The sequence below is a fragment of the Balaenoptera musculus genome, chromosome 8 (assembly GCF_009873245.2).
Source record: "Balaenoptera musculus isolate JJ_BM4_2016_0621 chromosome 8, mBalMus1.pri.v3, whole genome shotgun sequence".
NCBI lineage: Eukaryota > Metazoa > Chordata > Mammalia > Artiodactyla > Balaenopteridae > Balaenoptera > Balaenoptera musculus.
This window is the reverse complement of record NC_045792.1, coordinates 8,193,656-8,219,813: the sequence shown is the minus strand read 5'-3', so window position 1 is coordinate 8,219,813 and position 26,158 is coordinate 8,193,656. Positions and strand designations below refer to the sequence as shown.

General features: G+C 37.3%; 1 protein-coding gene across 3 annotated transcripts; it reads left to right on the top strand.

Annotated features, from left to right (window-relative positions):
- Positions 1–25,190, top strand: CHEK1 (checkpoint kinase 1). 3 transcript variants are annotated; one of them, XM_036862716.1, is made up of 13 exons: positions 1–62; positions 829–913; positions 2,493–2,716; positions 3,911–3,975; positions 4,068–4,137; positions 7,903–8,091; positions 9,075–9,179; positions 11,600–11,695; positions 15,700–15,808; positions 15,997–16,174; positions 16,546–16,677; positions 22,979–23,080; positions 24,314–25,190. In XM_036862716.1, exons 2-13 carry the CDS (start codon positions 849–851, stop codon positions 24,407–24,409), a joined length of 1,431 nt encoding a protein of 476 aa, XP_036718611.1. In that variant the 5' UTR covers positions 1–62; positions 829–848; the 3' UTR covers positions 24,410–25,190. The 3 variants fall into 3 exon arrangements, with proteins under 3 accessions (XP_036718611.1, XP_036718612.1, XP_036718613.1); XM_036862717.1 differs by lacking the exon at positions 1–62 and adding an exon at positions 458–563 and having other exon boundaries at positions 24,314–25,182; XM_036862718.1 differs by lacking the exons at positions 1–62; positions 829–913 and adding an exon at positions 2,320–2,392 and having other exon boundaries at positions 24,314–25,152.
- The last annotated feature ends 968 nt before the right edge of the window (positions 25,191–26,158 follow it).

The window sequence follows — 26,158 nt, the reverse complement described above, 5'->3', positions numbered from 1 at the left end:
CAAGTTTTGGCGGGAATAGCCCTACATTTGGATTCCTGTGGTGGCGGGCAAAGGACGGCCTGGTGAGGAAGGGCGGCCGGTAGAGGGGGGAAAAGCGCCTGGAGCCGGAGTTCGGGGGCTATATGATTTAGGAGGGGCACAGCGAGAGAAAGTTCTCAGCGCCGAGCCTAGAGGATCGGAGAGACTCCTGCGGAGGGGCGGTTTCGGAGGGTGGAGGAGTGGGGTGCCAGGCGGTCCCCGTTGTACGGGGACTGGAGAGAAGACTTCCTCTGCTGGCCGAGAGCACCCGAGATTTGGGCCCCAGCCGTCCGCGTGTCACCCAGCCCTTCCTTCCGCTTCTTGGGGCAGTTTGGCTCCGCCCCGGGCTCCTCCTGGCCTTGGGGACGGGGCGGGGGTGGGAACTGGGAGTGAGCGGGTCGGGAGGAGCGGCTGCGGTCCTCGTAGCGATTATTTCCTCCTCCACTAGCTCGCATCCCCTTACTCTAGCCCGACGCTTCACCTCTCACCACCCTCCCCGGTTCCCCACCGTAAAGCACTGGTCCCCCAACTCCTCCGCGCCACTGGTACGTTTCCTCGGCCGCCTGGAAGGCGGGGCTTCAGCCTGCCGTTTGCGTGGGAATGAGGCTTGTGAGTTACCAACGAAATGCCAGAGTTTAGAATACTTGCTTGTGCTTTAAAGACTTGGGTAAAATACGGATGAGGTGTAAGGGGAAACCAGGAGCTGTGATTCACCTTGAAGAATCACGGCAAGAGGCGGAGCTCAGCGGCTTTACAGATGATTGAAGCGTGTCCTCATCCACCGTCTTTTCTGGGTTCCTGCTTTTACAGCCGCGGGACTTAGTGGAGTCATGGCAGTGCCCTTTGTGGAAGACTGGGACTTGGTGCAAACCCTGGGAGAAGGTGCCTATGGAGAGTGAGTTTGAGTCCTTTTACCCTGACTTCACGCTTGCTTTAGTTTTCTGTCTATTGTCTCCTTTGAGTACAAGTTGGTTGTTTTGGAGAACAGATCTTTGCATTTGAAATCTAAAACTTTGGGGAACTGAAGCTACACAATCTTCTGTAAGGGTTAATTTTTTTTCTTCCCTTTCAAAACAAAACAAAACAAAAACATTCTCTTCCTAAAGAGCTAGAGGAGACTTCTGAAGTCAGTTTCTCCTCCCACATACTCCTTCCTGGGGTTCAAACATAGTGGTTAAATGAGCAAATGAACCGACTGTGGAGTCACGTTACCGGTCATTGTTCTGTGTTCTTAGGCAGGCTTCTTAATGTCCTTGTGTGCCTCTGTAAAATGGCATATCCCACACGCACTTAGAACAGTTACTGTAGACACATATAGTATCGGATTAATAAATGCTAGGTAATGTTATTACAATTAAATGAATAGAGCAAGAATGAAATCTTGCCGTTTGGGACATCATGGATGGACCTAGAGGGTATTATGCTAAGTTTAAATAAGTCAGACAGAGAAAGACAAACACTGTATGATTTCACTTAATAGGCTGAATCTAAAAAACTAAGCACATGAACAAACAACAAAGAGAAGCAGAGTTAGATACAGAGAACAAACAGGTAGTTGCCAGAGGGGAGGGTGGTGCTGGGGAGGAGAGAAATACCTGTGGTACAAACTTCCAGTTGCAAAATAAATGAGTCTCCGGTATGAAATGTACAGTGTGGGGAGTATAGTCAAGAACTATGTAATATCTTTGTAAGGCAACATATCCTAACTAGACTTACCGTGGTCATTTTGAAATGTATAGAAATATCGAGTCACTGTTTTGTAACAGGAACTAACATAGTGTTGTAGGTCAATTATGCTTCAAAAACAAACAAACAAACAAACTCATAAAAAAAGAGATCAGATTTGTGGTTACCAGAAGCAGGGTGTGGGGGAGGGGAAGTTGGATGAAGGTGGTCCAAAGGTACAAACTTCCAGTTATAAGATAAATAAGTACTAGGGATGTAATGTACAACATGATAAATATAATTATCACTGCTGTATGTTACATATGAAAGTTAAAAGAGTAAATACTGAGTTCTCATCACAAGGGAAAATATGTATCATTTCGATTTTTAAAATTTTGTATCTATATGAAATGATGGTTGTTCACTAAACTTGTGATAATCGTTTCAGTGCTTTATGTCAACTATAGCTCAGTAAAAGTGGAAGAAAAACAAATTAAATGAATAGAGCATGTGTATATGTGATGTGGCCTAGAATTGTTCTTATCCTATTTTAGTTTATTAAGAATTTATTAAATGACTTGGATGTATAGCATAATGACTTCTTTGGAACACTAGCTATCATACTTCACATTTCAGAAAGGAGTAGTACTGTTGAGAACATGGCAGAAACCATTTCCATGGTTTCTCCCAGGTGGAGAAACTAATAAAGGTAAAATAGTTTTGGATGAGTTATGTTTAACCTTTTGAAGTTTTAAAAGAAATATAATTCAAATGTCTGGAATATTATAACTCTTCCTTTTTCTTTTTAGAGTTCAACTTGCTGTGAATAGAAGAACTGAAGAAGCAGTTGCAGTGAAGATTGTGGACATGAAGCGTGCCATAGACTGTCCAGAAAATATTAAGAAAGAGATTTGTATCAATAAAATGTTAAATCATGAGAATGTAGTGAAATTCTATGGTCACAGGAGAGAAGGCAATATCCAGTATCTATTTCTGGAGTACTGTAGTGGGGGAGAACTTTTTGATAGAATAGGTATGGAAAAGATTGAAGATAATTCTTATGCTAAATAAGTTTTTAAATTTGTTTTTTAATCTTGGGACTGCTGCTTGTTCATTGTCCATTCAGACTTGCTTATGCAGTAGTGAAATTGGAGTAAATTTTCTTGTTTTTGCAACTTATGTAAACACTGAATACATATGTAGAGTCATCAAAGAAACTTTTTTCCCAAGTTGTATAAGTGATTTCAGTTGGGATTGCTATTTTGTAGAGTTTAAGAATGATAAACTGTGGTCTCATGGTGAAGTATCATAAGTGTGATGTATGCATATGCAGAAAAAGTTTTTTTTCTTTGTAGACATTCTAGTCTCATGAAATCATTGCATACATTTACAGATCCAAAATAATAGCAAGTTGTTACATAAGTGAAATTGAGAATTTTCTACGATTGGTTTATATATATTAAGTAAATTCTGTGCTTGCTACTTAAATGTTCTGTGTAGATTCAAAGTCTTGATATTAAAGAACACTAAGAAGTACATAAAATATATTCTGTGGATCTAAATTTATTATTTAGAGCTACTGTATTAGCAGTTAAAAAGTGATTATTAGAATCTTCAATATCTATCTCAGAAAAGAGTTGAGAATAAAAGAAATCAAAAGTTAATGAGGGAGATAAAAATATAAAAAGATAACTGACAATAGAACCTTTCTTAATAAAACTATTTCCTGAAGGAACTTCACAGGAATTCATGGTTTTGTAGTAGTGCGAGAAATTATATGAAGTTTAAATTTGTTGTTAAGTATTTAGTGAAATCAACTTAGATTTGTGTAGGGTTCCACTTTGACAATTACATTTCAGGAGTGGAAAAAATATTGGCATAGCATTTAGAAGAAATTAGGGGAGAATTTGAAAGATATCAAATAAATCATGGTTAGTATAAGTAGGGGCTTTCAAGGTATGGCTTGCATTCTTGATTTGGGTGATAGTTTGTTATTTCTCTGTACTTTTCCTGTGATGTTAATTTATTTTTGCCACTTAGCACATGGGGAAATGTGAGTTATTAAGTACTATATGTACTAGTGGACTCCAGAATCTTTAATTGTTAGCATTAGATTCTCTTTGCTAAAGTACGATCACAAATGTTTAACTTTAGAATTAGGAGACTGTGTGGTCGATGACTGATTATATTTACCTGGTGAACTAACTTTCATAATTAATTCTTATAGAGCCAGACATAGGCATGCCTGAACAAGATGCTCAGAGGTTCTTCCATCAACTCATGGCAGGGGTGGTAGGTACAGTTGTCTCTAACTTTTACTTAAAATTAGTCTTAGTGAAGTAAGTTACCCTATTCTGGTATGCTTTCCTCTGCTTCTCTTTTAGGTTTATCTGCATGGTATTGGAATAACTCACAGGGATATTAAGCCAGAAAATCTCCTATTGGATGAAAGGGGTAAGTTTAGCATTTTGTCGCTGCTACCTAATCATTTTAGTACAGCCATACAAAGGCAGGATCAAGGCCTTCCATTACCGAGATTTCAGGGCAAAAAATATGAAATTGAAATACCCTGGACCTTAGCCTTGACGTATTTGTTCTTTTTAATTTATGACTTGGATAAAGATGCAGGGCTTTTACTTACATTTTATGGATGTCATAAAAACTGAGAGGGATGGATAGTGTTAGTGTTAGCTTATAGAATCAGGATCAAAAAAGGTGACAAATATCCACTGCATATGAGGCAGTGATTTTTGTCTGTTTTGTTTAATGTGTTAGAATAGTGCCTGGCAAATAGTAGGTTTTCAAAAATGTTTATTAGATGAATGAATTTAGCAGACCAGAGAGGCAGGTCAGATTTAACACATACTGGATTGTTACTCAATTCAGTATTTAGATTGAAAAAACTAACGAAATAAGTACAGTTTAATGGCATGTCTTTGGCAGCAAAGAAGGTTTAAAAAGACTTACTAGGCAGCAGACTTCATATTAGTCACCCGTGTAATTTGATCATTGGAAAATTAAGGTGATAAGGTGAGAATGAGGAAGGCAGCAGTCCATCACTTCTCTGCAAGGCCACGGTGGGAATAATAGGTGTTTGGGACAGTACTGTGAAAGGCGTGTAGACTACTGAAGTACTTTTATAGGTGAGTGACCAGAATGATGAAAGGGCTAGAAACTATGTAAAATAAGGCATAATTGAGGAACTCAAGGGAAACTTGCTAATTGTTAAATACAGTTCTTCACAGTATGTGGGTGAAAACTATATGGAGGCAATTTGGATTAGTACAAGGATGACCCTCATTAATGGATCTGCCCAAAAACTTAATAGGTTGCTTTGTTGTAGGTTTTTTTTTTTAATTTAATTAATTTATTTTTGGCTGCGTTGGGTCTCCATTGCTGCGCACGGGCTTTCTCTGGTTGCGGCGAGCGGGGGCTACTCTTCGTTGTGGTGCACGGGCTTCTCATTGTGGTGACTTCTCTTGTTGCGGAGCATGGGCTCTAGGCACGGGGGCTTCAGTAGTTGTGGCACGTGGGCTCAGCAGTTGTGGTTCATGGGCTCTAGAGCTCAGGTTCAGTAATTGTGGCACACGGGCTTAGTTGCTCTGCAGCATGTGGGATCTTCCCGGACCAGGGATCAAACCCATATCCCCTGCATTGGCAGGCGGATTCTTGATCACTGCACCACCAGGGAAGTCCCTGTAGTAGGTTTTTAACGGGAGATTCAAACACTGGATTATTAATTATCAGGAATATTGTAAAGGGAATTTAAACATTGCTTGGCTGGTTGGACCAAAGTACTTTTCACATCCTGTCCAACCCTGAGGTTTAGTGTTTCTGGCATTATCGTGCCCCATCATAAGTACCAGTGTATGTTCTTATCAGCCTTCTTCTACCTCTTTCTGAACTCTATAATTGACCTTCGTACAAGGGGATAAATTAAGCCAGCTTATATAAATAATGGAGATGTGAGTATGTAATATCTGAAATGTGAAAACTTTGTTCCCAAACTAAAAATACTGTTTTTTTTTCTCTTTATAAAGATAAAAGTAATCATGAAATAAGATCAAAAGTATAAAAAAGGAAGTAAAAAATCACCAGAAATTCACCAATCAGTTATAACCAGTGTTAATATTTTGGTTAATATCTTTTAGGTATCTTTTTATTAACCCATCTACTAACCTAGCTACTTAAGATCCTTCTTTGGTTATTTAGCCTTCTGCAAGTTGTTCCATAAAGTATGTAGCAAAATTTTAGATATTCAGAAAATTTGGTGTATTGGGAAAAGGAACTGTAGAATGATCTGTTGATGAATCCCAAGAAACGAGAGCACAAGCTGGGAGACTTCCTTTTCCTTCTATTTTTCATTCTATGTCCATTACTTTTTGAATACTAATAGCTTTGATGGTATTATAATCAATTCTTCCCATTCCTCATATACAAATTAAGTCCTTTTTTTTATTAAATATAGGTTTCAAGCTACGTAAAATCTTCTAGAAAGGAAGGATTGCGGTTAGGAAAGGGAAGGATTTATAGGAGGTTTCAAAGGAAATAGAGTGTACTTAAACTAGGTGTTAGGTGAGTGGATGTTGATTATAATGATTTTTCATATCTTGCATATTATATAAATAATCTTTTGTTTCTATTCAATAATAATATTTTTTAAAAAAGAAATAGAACATTATCAATATAGTTGAAGTCCTCCTCTGTATTCCTTCCAAATGTGTGCCCCTTTCTTTTTCTCAGAAGTAACCACACTCCTCAATTTAAAATTTATTATATACAGTTCTCTAAGTATTACATCACAGACATAGTGAAACAACAGACTCTAAGGAATACTGTGGTCATCCATTAGTATTTTCAGTGATTACTGCTTATAGGTAACTTGGAACTCTTAATCTCAGTGATTTGTCAAGATTGTGTCATATATAGCTGTTAAAAGGATAATTACAGTAGCTACCTCCCAAGTCATAGAAGTAAACATCAGTGGCTTACATATTATATTGGGTGGATGTAATTGATTTTTAAAGAATCAGTCCCCTGTTTTGGGACATTTAAGTTGTTTCTAGCTTTAAAAAATATAAGGCAGTGATGACTATTCTATAAATTAACACAGGCCAATATAAAAATTAGGTCATGTTATAATAAATATTTGTTATGGCACTTGCCGTTTTTTCCATTTATACCTGATTCCATGTCAGTACATATAGGTATACCTTGTGTTTTTTTGTTTGTTTTTTGTTACCTACATAATCTCATTGTACATGTGTACTATAAGATTTAATCATTTCTTTATTGATGGACATTTAGGTTATTTACAAACAGTATTGTTATGGTGTGGATATCCTTATGTTTGTGGATTTGTGGAAGTATTTTTGTGGGTATGGTCCTAGAAGTGGGAATTCCTAGTTCAAAGAGCATGAGTATTTCAAATTTTGGCATCTTTTGCCAGATTGCTTTCTAAAAAGGTTGTACCAGTTGATAACCTGATAATAGGGGAGTCTCCCCTATCTCTGAAGACTAGGTTAGATTCCCTTTCTGTAAGATCTTGTAATGTTCTGTATTTTCATAACCTCGACAGCAGTTGTTATTGTTAGTCTTCAGTAATTTATCTACCTACATGGCTAGCACAGTGTCACTCAGTTATGGTAGATATTCACTAAGTGTAGTTAAGGTGAAAGTTCTACCTATAGCTTGTGTGTGCTGAAGATGGGAGGTTAGAGTGGAAATTTGCTCTTCTGGTTTGTTTTCTGTACAGAGTTCATCCTCCTTTTCTAAACTTAGCCACCTTGACAAGAAGTTCTGGTGGTTTGTGGGTCTTTAGTTTCGGTCCAGCCAGCTGGGTTTGTCCGCTGCTGGAAAAGTTGTGCCTAGTATGTTATTGATGTCTCCCTCCCGCCCTCTGCACAACCCGATGAGGGTATGGCTCTCTTTTCAGTGTTCAAGTCTGGAGTGCTCTTTTCTAGAAGGCCCTTTTGACTCCAGGATCTTTCTTTAATCTGGTCCATACTGTTTGTGTATTGACAATATTTGTCTTAAGTTAATGGAAGCCATAAGGCCTTTTTCTAGTTTTAACCATATGATGATGTCTTTTATTTCTTCTTTTTTAAAATTTCTTTTTGGTCATAACACCAGTGGTTTTCCAATACAACTCAACTCCTTTAAGTATATCTATTTACAAAACATTTTTATCCAGTGCCATCCTCTTTTCCTTTGGTTTAGATAACCTCAAAATCTCTGACTTTGGCTTGGCAACAGTGTTTCGGCATAATAATCGTGAGCGTTTATTGAACAAGATGTGTGGTACTTTACCGTATGTTGCTCCAGAACTTCTAAAGAGAAAAGAATTTCATGCAGAACCAGTTGATGTTTGGTCCTGTGGAATAGTACTTACTGCAATGTTGGCTGGAGGTAAGAGCTTTTTATTTATTTATTTATTTTTCTGCGTAATTTTTTTTCATCTTTATTGGAGCATTATAATTGCTTTACAATGTTGTGTATGTTTCTGCTGTACAACAAAGTGAATCAGCTATATGTATACATATATCCCCATATCCCCTCCCTCTTGAGCCTTCCTCCCACCCTCCCTATCCCACCGCTCTAGGTCGTCACAAAGCTGATCTCCCTGTGCTATGCAGCAGCTTTGAGTTTTTTAATCATGATAAAATTCCTGTCCTTAGGAAAGCCAGGTTTCTTATACCAAAATAAATGAAATGAATCAAGGGGATCCATATTTATGTGATAGTATTTTAATATTAACTTATTTATAACTAAGTTGGAAATTTTAATCCCTAACGTTTTTTTTTTTTTTTTTTAAATAGTAATCTTTTATTTATTTATATATTTTATTTTTGGCTGTGTTGGGTCTTCGTTTCTGTGCGAGGGCTTTCTCCAGTTGCGGCAAGCGGGGGCCACTCTTCATCGCGGTGCGCGAGCCTCTCACTGTCGCGGCCTCTCGTTGCGGAGCACAGGCTCCAGACGCGCAGGCTCAGTAGTTGTGGCTCACGGGACCCGTTGCTCCACGGCATGTGGGATCTTCCCAGACCAGGGCTCGAACCCGTGTCCCCTGCATTGGCAGGCAGATTCTCAACCACTGCACCACCAGGGAAGCCCCCTAACGTTTTTAAAAATGAAGTATGTATAGCTATTAAATGAAATATCACAGTAACCCTCTTTTAAAATTCATGTGAATACTTTTGGAAAAGAGTAAGGCAGGAAGTGGACTATATCTTAGAAGTGCCTCTAAAATTTCTTAGAGTTGGCATTCTTAGTTTGGAAACCATATTGAATTAATTTGGAGGAAACTTTTACTGGATTTGTGTCATTGATTATTTTCCCTTAAAATTGTATAATGATTTGAACACTTAGAAAACTGGGACTTGTTTCTTTTTCAGAATTGCCATGGGACCAACCTAGTGATAGTTGTCAGGAATATTGTGATTGGAAAGAAAAAAAAACATACCTCAACCCTTGGAAAAAAATCGATTCTGCTCCTCTAGGTAACTGGGTTATTTTGATGTAAAGTACTGATTTCTTGGATAATGAAGCCTAGTGCTGTTTGAATTTTTTTCTTACATTTTTTTTCTTTTTAACTTTTAAATCATTAAGTAAATAATCCATGATCTTTATAGATGAAGTAGAAGAATAATAAATTAAAAAATTGTAAAATCCAACCCTTATCATCCCAGCACTCAGGAATAGCTTCTTTTTTTTTTTTTTTTTAACATCTTTATTGGAGTATAATTGCTTTACAAATGGTGTGTTAGTTTCTGCTTTATAACAAAGTGAATCAGTTATACATATATATATGTTCCCATATCTCTTCCCTCTTGCATCTCCCTCCCTCCCATGGAATAGCTTCTTTTAATGTTTTGATATGTGCTTCTATATTTTGTAGTAAAAACTATATGTTTGTTATATGTGTATATTATTTATAAGTATGTGTGTTTTCACAAAAAATGGCATCCCACTATACATGTTATTTTGTAACCAGTTTTTTTTTTTGTGTTAATGCTTTGTGAACATTTTTTCATGACTAATTGTAGGTCTACATCACTGTTTTTAAAGACTGTGATGGTATTCTGCTATATGGACATGGCTTACTATACTTATCCAGTTCACCTTTTTAGAGATTCAGGATTTTTTCTAATTTTTCACTGCTGTGAAAGAGATATGATGATCATTCATATAACTTAATCTTTGCACATACCTTTAAATTATTTAATTAAAGTAAAACCCCAGAAGTGGAATTGCAGGGTCAAAGATGTATGCAGTTTTTAATTATTATTGTTTACTTTGCCAAATTGTTTTCCAGAAAGTTTGTACCATTTCATCACAGTCTAATTAGTTTACATTTAAACTTTTTTTTTTTGGCCATGCTGTGCGGGATGAAGGATCTTAGTTCCCTGACCAGGGATGGAACCCGTGCCCCCTGCAGTGGAAGTGCGGAGTCTTAACCACTGGACCGCCAAGGAAGTCCCTTAAACTTTTTTTTTTGACTAATCTAATAGGCCTACATATAAGAAATATATTATGTTTTTTATTTTTATTTTAAATTTAGTACCAATGAAGTTGTATATTCATTGTATATTTACTAGCTTTTAGTCTATTTTTGTGAACGTGTTTGTTTTGCTCATTTTTGGTAGGAAGTTTTCTTTTTACTTTATATGAGGTTTTTGAAAAACATATTAATGTCATTAGATCTTTGCATTCATTACAAATATTTTTGACAATTTGTCACGTATTTTTATTTTGTTTATGCTATTTTGACATGCAGAAGTTTTATATATATTTTTTAAACTTAACTTTTTTTTTAAGTATTTATTTATTTACTTACTCATTTAGGCTGCACTGGGTCTTAGTTGCAGCATGCGGGCTTCTTAGTTGTGGCATGTGAACTCTTAGTTTTGGCATGCATGCGGGATCTCGTTCCCTGACCGGGGATCAAACCTGGGTTCCCTGCGTTGGGAGCATGGAGTCTTACCCACTGGACCACGAGGGAAGTCCCCAGAAGTTTTATATTTTTATTTATTTAAATCTAGTACGTGTCCTTTGTGGTTTCTGACTATATCATCATGTTTGGAAAGGTCTTTCCTACCCTCAGCATTAGAAAAAAATTACCGATGTTTTCATTTATGTTTTTAAGACTTTATTTTTTTCATTTAAATCTTCGGTCCATTAGGAAATTATTTTGGTGTTGGGAGATGAATGAATTCTTTATCAGTATAATTAAGGTACCTTAGGATGATGGTTGCTTTTATTACTGTCTCTTAAAAAGTTATTGGAGGGACTTCCCTGGTGGCCCAGTGGCTAAGACTCTGTGCTCCCAATGCAGGGGGCCTGGGTTCGATCCCTGGTCAGGGAACTAGATCCCACATGCATGCTGCAACTAAGAGTTCACATGCCACAGCTAAAGATCCCGCATGCGGCAGTGAAGATCTCGCGTGCAGCAGCAAAGATCCCATGTGCTGCAACTAAGACCCAGCGCAGCCAAATAAATAAATAAATAAATATTTTTAAAAAAAGTTATTGGAAAGTAAATTTCCCTTATAAAATGAAGACTTAATATGACATATTGGAACGGTGAAGTTTGGTATTGAAAATGGATAAGAGGGGGTTTTTTTGGTATCTTCGTATAAATATCAAGTGAAGAGAAACATTTCCACCTAGCTCTTGTTCTATTTATTTGCAAACAACTGAGAGTCAGCTCTGGGAAGAATATTCAAAGATATAGACAGTAGCAAAGAATGACTGCATGAAATTAAAGCAAAAATTCAGTAACTTTATTCTTTCTCTTCCCCAGAATTAATATTTGGACATAAGGAAAGCAATAGAGGATGTGTGTTCTACACCACAAGCTGTAGGCTTTTCTAATCTACTTGAGTCTTTTATAAATGTTGTCTTAATGTTTTGTTTTCAGCTCTGCTGCATAAAATCCTAGTTGAGAATCCATCAGTAAGGATTACCATCCCAGACATCAAAAAAGATAGATGGTACAACAAACCACTCAAGAAAGGTAATATCCTTAAAATACAAATATTTTTTTTTTCTGTGAAAAAAAGGTACTTGTAAAGTCGGTATAAGTCAACAACACAAAAGAGCTGTGGTCTCTGTCCTCATGAAGATTATAATGTCTAGTACAAAAACCAGAAATAGAAAAAATAATTTTAAGCTCATTAATAATTATAAAGTGGAAAGTCAGGGTACTACAGCTAAGAATTTGACCAAGTCTTAAGTGACAAAGAACACTTATCTTGCTGAGGAAATCACATTAAATCTAAGATTTGAAGATTAAAGGGGAGCTAGCCAGAAGAGTAGTAGCAAGATGAGTGGCAGATTCTGAACATGGAAGCGGCATCTGGGATGTCTTGGAGGTTAGAAAGTGGTGCATTTGAGGAACTGGAGGGAAGGCCAGTATGGCATGGACCATGTCTGGCTTGTTCATCATTGCATCACCTGTGCTTAGCATAGTGGTCCATCATAGGCATTCAGTAAATGTTTGCTGAGAAAGTAAGTGAATGGAGAAGGGAGAGAGGGAGAGAGGTTTGAGATGAGGTTGGAGAGGTAGATAGCAACCAAACCGTGGAAGACCTTGTAAGCCACGTTAAGGATCTTGGGCTTTAACCGAAGGCTGTTGGGAAAACCTTTTGAGAGATTTTAAGCAAGGAAATGACATGCTTATGTGTTTGGTTTTGAAAGATCTTTCTAGCTACTTTTTTTCACTGTTTTTGATCCTAGATATGAGAAGATGGTAGGCTGGACTAGGTTAGTGATAGTGGGATTGGAAAGAAGAAGTTGATTCCAGAGAAATTTAAGAACTAGAGTTGATAATACTGGTGATTGTTTATATGTGGAAAATGAAGGAGAATGAGGAGTCAAAGGATGTCTCCTTTCTGGTTTGAACAACTGTGTAAATGGTGAAACCATTTGCTTGGATGTAACTCAAAAGGAAAAACAGATTTGCAGGGAAATTTTATTTGATTTTGGATATTTTATTTGAATTTGAGAAGTTAAGTAAAACTGTCTCATAGGAGAGTGTGTGTGTGTGTGTGTGTGTGCTTGTGTGCATCATGTGTGTAACTCAGGAAACAGGGCTAAGCTGGAGATGTCAATTTAGGTGTTTTCTGTAAATAGATGGTGATTTAAGCTGTGGTAGTAGATTAAATTGAGTATATGAAATCTTAAAAATGCCAGTGTTTAAGTGATGGGCGGAGGCCAGAGAAACAGAAAAGTAGCCAGAGAGGTGGGACATCAGAAGAATGTGGAGTAAATTTGTCCTGTGGATTCCACGATACGGCAGTTATTCATGATCTTGGCAGGAACAGTTTTGGTGGAGAGTTAAGAATAAACTCTATTGTATAGGGATTCTAGTGTAAAAGAGAGTTAAGCAGAGTGTAGACAGCTCAGTAAAGAAGTTCGGCTGAGAGAGAACGATAGCTAGAGATGAATGAGGAATTTTTAACTCTTCCCTGAATGTTTCTTTCACCTTTCACCTTATTCTAATTGAAATCCAGCTCTCCCCTGAGGACATTGCTTCTTCTCAGGACATTGCTTCTTCTCAGGTGGTAGGTGTTTTCTTTCCTGCACCCTCATACCCTTGATCTGGGAGTGGAGCAGGCATCCTCCTTGTTCTTTCTTCACATTCCTCCACCCTTCATTTTGAATCCTATTATCAGACTCTACCACCCACTATTCCCTCATAATAATCACCTTCTCAACCTCAAATTAAAATTCCTGCCACATTGTCACTCTCTCCAACACAGCTCTTGACGTAATTTTTGTCATGGTTCTTGGTAATTTAAATATTCATTTAGATGGTCCTTCCACTGTCATCACCTCACATTTCCTTGACTTTCTCTCCTCTAGCGATCTTGTCTTCAAGCATCCTGCTTGGACCACCAGTATATTTTTTTCTGGTTTCCTCCCTCCAGTACCCTGACTCCAGCAACCCTTTGACCGCACCTGGACTTGCAGTCCATCAATTCTACTACCTTTTCACTATCTTTTGTCTGCCCCCTTCTCGGTCCCGAGTTCCATCCTCACTATTTTAATCCCAAGGTTAGTCACTGTAATGACTTCTTTACATTTATCTTCAACTTCCTTGCCAATTCTCTCTTTTTTAAAAAAATTTATTTATTTTATTGATTTATTTTTGGCTGTGTTGGGTCTTTGTTGCTGCGCACAGGCTTTCTCTAGTTGCAGCGAGTGGAGGCTACTCTCTGTTGAGGTGCGCGGACTTCTCATTGCAGTGGCTTCTCTTGTTGCGGAGCATGGGCTCTAGGCACGTGGGCTTCAGTAGTTGTGACACATGGGCTCAGCAGTTGTGGCTCGCGGGCTCTAGAGTGCAGGCTCAGTAGTTGTGGCACACGGGCTTAGTTGCTTTGCAGCATGTGCGATCTTCCCAGACCAGGGCTTGAACCCGTGTCCCCTGCATTGGCAGATCGATTCTTAACCACTGCGCCACCAGGGAAGTCCATTGCCCATTCTCTCTTCATCATACTTACTGAGCAAGTCTACGTAACCTAAGTTTAATCCTGTTTTGTACCCACTCTACACTTATACCTCCACAGCTGATTGCAGCTGGAGAAAAATATGCAGCACTGTCTGCTTTAAATTCAAGATCACTGATCTCAAGTGGGCCCTTACTCCTTCCAGGCAATCATAATGCATTTCCCCACTTCTTTCACAGACCTACTCTCCTAAATCACATTTTTATACCTTTCATTTTCTCTTCAACTTCTAATACCTCCTTCTCCATCCTCACTCTCAGTTGGTGGCAATACTTCCTATTTCACTGGGAAATAGAAGCAATAACAAAGGAATTTCCACAAACTCCTACCACCATCTCCACCCACCTGATTAACTGTCTCTGTGCTCATATACTCTGCTTTCTCCCGTTGCTCTGGGTAAATTGCTCCAGATATAAACCAGCCCTTTCTCTTGTGCACTAGACGCAGTTCTCTTTTGCTTACTCAGTCTAGCAATTCTTCTCTGTTTCTGCTTCATTATTAACTCTTCCCTCTTTACTGGATCTTTCTTATCAGCATAACAACATGCCGTTTCTCCCATCTTACTGCCTGATAACATAGTAGGCTTAATAAAATATTTGAATGAATGGATTAATAAATAAAAAGGTTGGTTAAACTTAAGCATGTTTAAATGGTTTGGGGGTAGATCCAGTTGAGAGGAAGAGGCTCAAAGTCTAAGAGAGAGGGAATAAAAGAGCATCAAGGTCCCTGAGGAGAAAGGAGGGTATGGGCTCAACTACAGGTAGAGGGATGGACATTTGGTGGGAGGATGGAAGGGGAGAGGATGGGTAGGAATGCAAGTAAGTTAGCAGATTTGGTAGTGGCAAGTTGAGGGAGTTTCCAGTGACTTTATTTTCTTTGTGAAATGGGAGATGGTATGGTCCTGGAGGGTGGTCTTGGTTAATCTGACAGGAGTATAGAAGTTTTGAAAGAATCATTGTGGAAAGGGAGAGGAAACTGACTAGAGAAACGTAGGACTAACTGTCCGGGTTGCGGATCCAACTGAGGGTAGTAGCCATGAATTTATAGTAGCATCATATTCTATATAATGATTATTTTAGGTAGAGCTTTTCTAGAGGAGCAAAGAAGATTGGGTAGAGCAGACTCATAATGTTCATTGTCATCATCACAAATTATTTTTTATTTTAAAAAGTTTTGATGCCTTAGCTGGGTCTCTCAGTCTTCATCGAACATTGTTCTGTTACTATAAATGGTACCATTAAAATTATGGCCTGCACTTGGAACATACTTACAGGTCAGGATTTATGAAATGTGTAGTTTGTACAATTTGGCAGGTGAGTCCTACTAAGTTCCTAACGACCACGTTTCTCATAAAATCATGTAGGAAGAGCCACTATTTGTCGTATAAGTATTTTGTGTTAAATAAATGAATTTAGATATGGTTTTACTTCTTCAAGTTGTCAGCTGGGTTAATTAAAAAATATCTGCATAGAAAACTTGAAAGCGTTTGTATTTATGTTTTCTTTTTTAGGGGCAAAGAGGCCCCGAGTCACTTCAGGTGGTGTATCAGAGTCTCCTGGCGGATTCTCTAAGCATATTCAATCGAATTTGGACTTCTCTCCAGTAAACAGTGCTTCTAGGTAAGACTGATTAATAAAAGATCAAGTAGTTGTTGGATATAATAGTCCCCATGAAAAATAATACATGTATATATTGTTTTCTTAGGATGAATATTATGTTTTTCAGTGTGAGAATGGTAATGTGATATAAGAAAGGCCTGATGGATTTTATTTAAAGATATACTTTTCTCCATATCTTAATGCTGCAGTGAAGAAAATGTGAAGTACTCCAGTTCTCAGCCAGAACCACGGACAGGTCTTTCCTTATGGGACACCAGCCCTTCATACATTGATAAACTGGTACAAGGGATCAGTTTTTCCCAGCCCACATGTCCTGATCATATGCTTCTGAATAGTCAGTTGCTTGGCACCCCGGGATCCTCACAGGTAAGGTTTTTCAAATAAATAATGGCAGCCCTTTGTTTTTTATTGTCTTAAAGTCTTTTTTTCTTTTAATATATAAATCTAAGAAATATAATATTAAAACTTGCTACAGATTTTTTTTGTTTTTTGTTTGTTTTTTTGACCACATCATGGCACATGGGATCGTAATTCCCCGACCAGGGATAGAACCCATGCCCCCTGCAGTGGAAGCGCAGGGTCCTAACCACTGGAGCAGCAGGGAATTCCTAGGGGAGACTCTGATGTATAAGAATCTTAAGTCAGAGAAAAAAATTTTCAGACCAAATAGCTATGATATGACTGCTTTTGGTGATAAATCTGATGATTTATTCAGCTTTCCTCTGTTTGACATGTAGAACCCCTGGCAGCGCTTGGTCAAAAGAATGACACGATTTTTTACCAAATTGGATGCCGACAAATCTTATCAATGCCTGAAAGAGACTTGTGAGAAATTGGGCTATCAGTGGAAGAAAAGTTGTATGAATCAGGTATGTTTCATTGATTTTCGTTATATTTTTTTCCTGAAGAAAAATTTAAATATTTGAATAAAAAACTATCATTGTCAGTATATTTTAAAAATATAAAGTAATTAGTTTAATTTGAAAAAGAAACAGTTGAAACTGAAGAAATTTAAGTAAAATGTTCTTTATCATAAGAAATAATATTTCTTAAAAGACTTCTCTAAGGTTATTAAAGACACTAAGAGACTCAAGTCATTCTTTAAAACTATGTACAATACTTAAATTGTTAACAGTTAACAATCAACTCCCTTCTGTGAAAGATGGATCCATGAACAATTCCACATTTCCTCCATCTCCCTGCTCCCATCTACCAATTTTTGTTGTTTATGTTATTATAGCATTTTTATAACATTGACATTCTAATCTGTCTTCAGGCTTTTCACAAATCTTAATATCATGAAAATCAAAGAGAGGAATATTTTGTATTAAAGGAGACCAAAGAGGCCTGATAAATAATGCAATGCATGATCTTTCACTAGATCGTGGATTTAAAGAAAAAAAGCTATAAAGGATGTTATTGGAACAGTTGGGGAAATTTGAATATGGGTTTTATATGAGATAATGTTTTTGAATCAGTGTCAGATTTTTGGTGTGATGATAATATTGTGGTTTGTAGGAGAATGTCTTTGCAGGAGGCACATGGTGAAGTGTGTGCCGTTGATAACTTAGTTTAAAAGCTAAAAAAAAAAAAAAAAGAATCACATAAAAAAAGAAAAGTAAACAAGCTATCTAGGTTGATAAGACCAATAAAGGGTTTGTGGTTATTTATTGCACATTTCTTCCAGTTTTTCTGTGGATTTGTAAGCTTTCAATATTAAAAGTTAGGGGAAAATATTATTGTGCAGAAATCTGAGGCCAGCCTGATTTTCCTCTCACTTGTATAGATAATTCACTCTTTTTTTTTTTAGGTAGATTTATTGAGATAAAACTCATATGCTATAAAAATTATCACTTTAACCATTTTAAAGTGTACAATTTAGTAGTTTTAAGTATATTCACAAGATTATGCAACTATTACCATTTAAATCTAGAACCTTCCACTGCCCCCCAAATAAATTCCATACCAATTGGCAGTCATTCCTCATACTTTCCTCCCTGGCAACCACTAATATACTTTCTGTGAACTACCTATTCTGGACATTTCATATAAATGGAATTGTATAGTATGTGACGCTTTGCATTTGTCTTCTTTTACTTAACATAATATTTTCAAGGTTAATTCATGTTGTAGAATTTATTAATACTTTATTCCTTTCAATGGGTGAATGATAGTCCATCGTGTGGATAGACTACATTTTGTTTATCCATTTATCCACTGATGGACATCTGGGATGTATCTACTTTTTGGCTAAACTTTTCTCCTTTGTTAATAAGGTATATTACATTAATTGATTTTTGTATTTTGAACCATCTTGCATTCCTGGGATAAATCCCACTTGATCATGGTGCATAATTCTTGTAGTGTGTTCGATAGATTCAGTTTACTAGTATTTGTTGAAAATTTTTCTGTGTTCATAAGGGATTTGATCTGTAGTTTTCTTGTGATGTCTGGCTTTGGTATCAGGGTAATACTGACCTCGTAGCACAAGTTAGGAAGTATTCCCTTCTCTTCTATTTTTTGAAGAGTTTAAGAAGGATTGATATTAATTCTTCAAAGGTTTGGTAGAATTCCCAGTGAAGCTATCTGGTCCTGGGCTTTCCTTTGTTGGAAATTTTTTGATTGCTGACTCAATGTCTTCACTTGTTATAGATCTATTTCCTATTGAGTCATTTGTGGGAGTTTGTGTGTTTCTAGGAGTTTGTCCATTTCATCTTGGTTATCCAATTTGTTGGCATACCATTTTTTTGTAGTATTATAGTCCTTTTAGATTCTGTAAAGTTGGTAGTAACATCCTACTTTTATTCCTGATTTTAGTAATTGGAATCTTTTTTTCTTTTTTTTTTTGGTCAGTCTGCCAAAGGTTTGCCAATTTATCTCTTCTCCTTACTATGTTTATCATTTCCTTTTGGATTTACCTTGCTCTTTTTTTTCCTAGTTTTTTAAGGTGGAAGGCTAAGTTGTTGATTGGATATCATTCTTTTTTAGTGTAAGTGCTTATAGGTATAAATGTATGTCTGGGCACTGCTTTTGCTGCTTCCCATAAGTTTTGATATTTTGAGTTTTCAGTTTTTTTCATATCAAAGTATTTTCTAATTTCCCTTGTGATTTCCTTTTTGGTTATTTAGGTATGCTGTTTCATTTCCACATATTTGTGAATTTTTCAAAATCCTTTCTGTTGTTGGTTTCTAATTGCATTCCATTGTGGTCAGAGAAGATATTTAGTATTATTTTAATTATCTAAAATTTATTGAGACTTGTTTTGTTGCCTAACATATGGTCTATACTGGAGAATGTTCCAGGTGTGATTGAGAAGAATGTAGATTCTGTTGTTGTTGGGTGAGGTGTTCTGGGCATATTTGTTAGGTCTAGTTGCATTATAGTGTTGTTCATGTCTTTTATTTCTTTGTTTTTCTTTTTTCTAATTTATTTTTAAAATTTATTTATTTTTGGCTGTGTTGGATCTTTGTTGCTGCGTGCAGGCTTTCCCCAGCTGTGGTGAGTGGGGGCTACTCTTTGTTGAGGTGTGCAGGATTCTCGTTGTGGTGGCTTCTCTTTTGTGGAGCACGGGCTCTAGGCACGTGGGCTTCAGTAGTTGTGGCATGCAGGTTCAGTAGTTGTGGCTCGCAGGCTCTAGAGCGCAGGCTTAGGAGTTGTGGTGCATGGACTTAGTTGTTCCGCGGCATGTGGGATCTTCCCAGACCAGGGCTTGAACCCATGTCCCCTGCCTTGGCAGGCAGATTCTTAACCACTGCGCCACCAGGAAAACCCTATTTCTTTGTTTATCTTTGTCTAATTTTTATATCCATTATTGAGAGTGGAATGTTGTACTCTCCAGCTGTTATTGCTGAATTCTATTTCTTACTTTAACCCTGTTAGTTTTTGCCTCATAAATTTTGGAGTTTGGATTCTAGATAAATATATGATTATAATTGCTATATCTTCTTGATCATCTTAACATTATATAATGTCCTTATTTGTCTCTTGCAAAAATTTTTGTTACAGTCTTTTGTTTGATATTAGTATAGCCACTTTAGTTCTGTTTTGATTATAGTTTGCATTGTATACCCAACAACATGGATTTATAATTATTACTTTATGTGGCTGTCTTTTTAAATCAGGTAGGGAAAAAATAGATGTTACAAACAACAAAATTGATTATTATTGTCATTTGTATTTACCTATGTAAATTACCTTTACCAATATTTTTTATTTCTCCATGTGGATTTGAGTTGCTATCTAGCGTTCTTTCATTTCAGCCTGAAGGACTTCCTTTACTATTTCTTTTTTTTTTTTTTTAATAAATTTATTTATTTATTTATTTATTTTTGGCTGTGTTGTGTTGGGTCTTCGTTTCTGTGCGAGGGCTTTCTCCAGTTGCAGCAAGCGGGGGCCACTCTTCATCGCGGTGCACGGCCCTCTCACTGTTGTGGCCTCTCCCGTTGCGGAGCACAGTCTCCAGACGCGCAGGCTCAGTAGTTGTGGCTCACGGGCTTAGTTGCTCTGCGGCATGTGGGATCTTCTCAGACCAGGGCTTGAACCCGTGTCCCCTGCATTGGCAGGCAGATTCTCAACCACTGCGCCACCAGGGAAGCCCTACTATTTCTTTTTTGGGCAGGTCTGGTCGTTTCAAACTCTATCAAATTTTAATTATGAATGTCTTAATTTCTTCATTTATGATGGATAGTTTTGCCAGATATGGACTTCTTGACAGTTTTTTCCTTTTAGCTCTTTGTGTCATTCCACTGCCTTCTGGCTTCCGTGGTTTCTAATGAGAAATCAGCTGTTAATATTATTGAGGATCTCTTGTACATGATGTGTCACTTTCTCTTGCTGCTTTCAAGATTCTCTTGTTGTCACTGTCTTTCAACAGTTTGAGTATGATGTATCTTGGTGTGGATCTCTTTCATTTTATCCTAGTTGAAGTTCATTCAGCTTCCTGGATAGGATTGTTTTTCATCAAATTTGGGAAGTTTCTGGCCATTATTTTTTCAAATGTTCATTCTGCCCCATTCTCCCCTCTCTCTCTGGGACTCACATTGTGCATATTCTGATACACTTGATGATGTCCCACGGGTCTCTTAGACTCTGTTCATTTTTCTTCATTCTTCTTTCTGTTCTTTAGGAACAGTCTCTACTGACTTCTTTTTTCCTGTGTGGGGGCCATATTTTCTCATTTTTCTGTATGCTTTATCCTTTTTTATTGAAAACTGGACATTTTGAATATTATAATGTGACAACCCTGGAAGTAGATTTTCCCCTCTTCCCAGGGTTTGTTATCATTGACAATTGATGTAGTTTTTGATTGTTTAGTGACGTTTCTGATCAAATATTGTAGTGTCTGTCTTCTTTGTTGTGTGTGGTCTCTGAAATCTTTGTTCTGTTAGCTCAATGGTCAGCTAATGATTAAACATTAAATTCCTGGAACCAAAAGCTAGTTTTTGCAGATGGGTTCTGTGTGCGTATTGGGGCATACCGTCGATACCCAGCCAGGCAGTTTACAGCTCTGCGTTAGCCTTCACTTCCTGCTTGTGTGGTGCCTCATGGTCAGCCAGAGGTAGAGCTTAGAGACTTCTCAGACATTTCTTGAGCATGTACAGTGCCCTGGGCATAAGTATAGCCTTTACAGTCCCAGGAATATGTGAGAGATTTTCAGAACTCTTATCCCTCAAAAACATCTCACTCCTAAACCTTTCCTTCCAGCCTTTTTAGGTAATCTGTTTGTCCCAACTGTTCTGCATTACCCCAGTAAGCAAGGGTTAAAGCGTTTGCCTGTAGGTACTTTTGACAGATGCTCCCCAGGTGGCAACTTTAACACAAGTCCTGTGTAGTTAGGCAGGCAAAATAAAGACAAGTGTGTTGAGCAGGTCTTCCAGGAAGGTAGAACAGCTTAAGACAGTTTATGAATGACGTTTATTCTTGCATTTGTACCTGGACCTGGAATGTGGATGGTTATTTTCAAGCCTACTACTGAGCTAAGGAGTGGGAGTTGGGAATAAGGTAGTTACAATGTGAGAAAGCTCATCTGTTTTGTATGAGTGCCCCTGTGTTGCTGCAAGCTTTTCGTTAGTTTTCAGTGTTCTGAAAAAGTTGATTCTGACAGTTTTTGCCAGATTTTTCATTGCTTTTGTGGAGTTAATGGGCTTTTGAAATTTCCTAATCTGCCATTTTTACCGACATTACTCCTCAATTAATTCTTTCTGCCTGAATCTTTGGAGAATTTTCTTTGTCTTTGAAGTTTAATAACCTACTTAAGATGTGCTGAGTGTCTTGTGTTTTCCCAGAACATAATGTTGTTCCAGTGTTGCACTGTTGTGGTACACCTGTGTTTCTTTAATAGTCATTTCTTGAAGCGAGAATTATTAAAAATGTTTTTGTAATTTGGACTGGGCTCAGCTAGGCAAATCTGCTGATCTTGCTTGGGCTCATTCATCCAGCTGGAGGTGATGGCTTTTCTGTGGTCCAGGACAGCCTCATCTACGTTTGGGGTCTTGTTGCTGGCTGTTGGCTACGCCTTTCTTTCCATGTCACTCTTCTAGCCTGAGCTTCTAAAACACTGAAAGTGGAAGTTGAAAGGCCTCTCAAGACCTTCACCGTCTTCTGATTGCCGCTGTAGCTTTTTACCCACAAATCTGGCCTCTCTTTTTCTTTCTTATGTTTTAATAATCTTGTTTTTCCTCTCAGTCCAGTTTTATTCTCTCTCTCTCTCTCTTTTTTTTTTTTTTTTTTTCATTTTTTGGCCATGCTGCATGGCATGTGGGATCTTAGTTCCCCAACCAGGGAACAAACCCACACCCCCTGCATTGGAAGCGTGGAGTTTTAACCGCTGGACCACCAGGGAAGTCCCTCATTTTTATTCTCTTTAATTGTTTCTTCTTTCAGTTGTATCTTGGTAAAATACTAAATTTATTTTGTTGCTAAGAGTTCACATAGACTCAATCCCCGATAACAGGGCTGCATCCTGTTTACAGGTTGGTCTGGTTGGACACACACATACCCATTGGGAGAGGAAAGTCCTAGAAGGAGTGGGATATTCAGCTGGCATAGTTCCTGTTATAGAAGCGCCTCTCAAATTTTTATCCCAGTACTATCACTGAACTAAGATTATAGTTTTTATTTGGAGTATTTTCTGCCCACACATCTGGTTTGACCTTATTTTTATTGTCTTAGGTCACTGTATCAACAACTGATAGAAGAAACAATAAACTCATTTTCAAAGTGAATTTGGTAGAAATGGATGAGAAGATCTTGGTCGACTTCCGGCTTTCTAAGGTATGTAGAATAGAACACTTTTTAAAAGAAAAAACTTTGTTTTGCTATTTTTAAAGAAGTATTGCATGTTCATTTTGGAAATTTTAGAAACACAAAAAAGTATAAAGAAGATAAGAATCAACTTTAATTTTATCATCCAAAGAGAACACAGATTTATTTTTGATATTGTATTACAATAACCTTACTATTACTTATAATATATGCTCTATGGAATTACTCTTATGTGTAGATTTTTTTTAAATGGCATTATATTTATAAACATATGGTAACTGTTTTTTTAAATTTAATATTATGAACATTTGTTCTTGTCATTAGCTATTCTAAAACAGTTTTTTCAAATGACATTTTCCTTATTATAAAAGTTTTTGTTTTGTGTAGAATGTGTAAATAAATAACAAATAAAAAAATTAAAATAGTCCTAAATTATTTTCGTCCTTAAAATAATTACCCTTAATATTTTGTAGCATTCTAAGCTTTTTCTTATTGAATTTGTATTTAATATTTTTTCATAATAATTACGATTTGTCCAAATGTTTGCACATTATAATTAATGAAACTTTATCTGTTTGTTACAAGCTACTCTATGATTAATACTCATATACATGGAGTTTTGTTCACATTTCTGATTCTTTCTTTAGAAATTAGTGGTTCTGAGGTTACAGTTTTAAAGCCTTTGACATATAAGACCAAAATAGCATTTTCTCTGTTTACCGAAAGATTGTGTGTGGCTCTAAATGAGGTTGGAGGAGTTGGTCACATTCTTTATGTTGGAGATTTGCTGCAGTGCTATTGTCCAGATGCTTGGTATGGAATTAAATTAAGATCCTAGTGTAGAGAAACCCTTCTCATAACTGAATCACTGGCTCTGTTGTGGCAAGACTTAAAGCGTAGTTGTGTAGCTTATTTTTAGTTTATAAACGCCTTGTGCCTATGAAAAACAATGACATAGGTCCAGAGATACCAACCCTTGAAATGGACAGGATGCCATTGTTTCTGCTCTCTGGGCCCAGGGTGGTGGGAGCAGTGATGGGCCCAAAGTCAAGTCAGAATTATTTATGTAGTCATTTCTTCTACCAAGATACTTTGTATTCATAAGAGGACCGGAAGATAACTGTAGCTGGACATATCCATGGATGTTTGTCTCTACTTACCCCTAAAGAAAGTTTGATTTTATGGCATAGTCTCTTTTTCTTGTTTTTTTGACATTAGTTTTGGATATTATTCCTAATATAGGGTGATGGATTGGAATTCAAGAGACACTTCCTGAAGATTAAAGGGAAGCTGAGTGATGTTGTGAGCAGCCAGAAGGTTTGGCTTCCTGCTACATGATAGATCCACTGGCTCTGGGATTCCTGGTGAATATAGTGCTGCTATGTGGACATTATTCTTCCTAGAGAAGATTATCATGTTCTGCAAACTGCAAACAGTAGCCCCTGAAGAGTTGTCTTCCCTCTAGCCAAACAATTTCCAATTCTTTTTGTATGTTCTTCATACAAATAATACCTATATCTTAATTGTAAGTAAAACTTTGGGGAAGGGATAGATAGAATTCACTAGATATTTCTTCATCTGCATTTAGTGTCTGAATTTGAGACCCACCTGGTGGAAACCAAGCTCTGGGGATACGTGAGCTTACCAGCTTTTATACCAACATAATGAAAAATGATACTCTTGTCCCATTTTTACCAAAACATTAGGTTTCATCCAAAAAGTACATATTTCCTCCACTTTGACTTAATTACCTGGATAAATTAGTAAAAACAACCTTGTGATTTTGGGACAGTAGATTTATCAGTCTGTGAAGTGAAGCCAGCTTCAAAAAATATATCCCCAAGATTTGTACTTATATTTTAAAGCCTGACCAGGTGTATAAACCTGTTTTTGAATTATAATTATTAATTAAAACTGCAAGTAGGTATGTTTTTTCTGGTGTAGGTAATAATATATATGATTGGTCTTTCAAGTAGAAGTTGAGCATAACCTCTAGTGCTTAACTACCTTTACTCAAAATTACTGTTGCACATTTTAAATATTTTTCTATATTATTTTCTACTTTCACAGCTATATTTTAATTCTTTATTACAGAAATAAATTCTATTTTGAAAATGAATAGCTAACTCTGTGAACTTATTGGTGACTAAGCTTCTAGGTGATAAGGCATGAAAGAAGGAGGGGAGATGTAAGGAAGCTATAATGGACATAGATCTGATTCCTGGCTTTTTTTTACCTATTAGTTTTAGTAAGACCTTGTTCTTTCAATAAAATTTGTATTAATTTTTGAATATGTTAGATTGGGACCCAGTATTCTCTTTTCTTGGTAATTTATAAAAATTAGTCAATTATCTTAGTCTGAAGCCAAGAACAGGGAATTCCCTGGTGGTCCAGTGGTTAGGACTCCACACTTCCACTGCAGGGGGCATGGGTTTGATCCCTGGTCAGGGAACTAGGATCCCACATGCCGTGTGACGTGGCAAAAAAAAAAAAAAAGGAAGCCAAGGACATGAAATTTTATAGAGTTTATCATATATAGTATATCCTGGTAAATGGTATTACTGCCGCATACCCATAGGAGGAATAAGATTGAACTTATAGGCGGCTCCTAAGAATTGAGCCAGTACATTCTCAAATATGAAAGAAATTTTGTTCCTGAGAATTGTCAGCCAGCCATTAGTAACTCTCTAAAACAAAGTTGTCTCTGGCTTTGACCTATCCCCTGAGCTCCAGACTTTTTTTTTTTTTTTTTTTTTTTTTTTAAATTTATTTATTATTTATTTATTTATTTATTTATGGCTGTGTTGGGTCCTCGTTTCTGTGAGAGGGCTTTCTCTAGTTGCGGCAGGCGGGGCCACTCCTCATCGCGGTGCGCGGGCCTCTCACCATCGCGGCCTCTCTTGTTGCGGAGCACAGGCTCCAGACGCGCAGGCTCAGTAATTGTGGCTCACGGGCCTAGTTACTCCGCGGCACGTGGGATCCCCCCAGACCAGGGCTCGAACCCGTGTCCCCTGCACTAGCAGGCAGACCCTCAACCACTGCGCCACCAGGGAAGCCCAAATATTTATTTATTTATTTATTTGGCTG

What these genes read in the sequence shown, in the direction of transcription:
- CHEK1 (XM_036862716.1), top strand. Translation starts at nt 849, where the DNA reads ATGGCAGTGCCCTTTGTGGAAGACTGGGACTTGGTGCAAACCCTGGGA. An exon ending in TCTCCTATTGGATGAAAGGG is followed by an intron (nt 4,138 to 7,902) that starts GTAAGTTTAGCA and finishes CCTTTGGTTTAG; the next exon opens with ATAACCTCAAAATCTCTGAC. An exon ending in TCGACTTCCGGCTTTCTAAG is followed by an intron (nt 23,081 to 24,313) that starts GTATGTAGAATA and finishes TTCCTAATATAG; the next exon opens with GGTGATGGATTGGAATTCAA.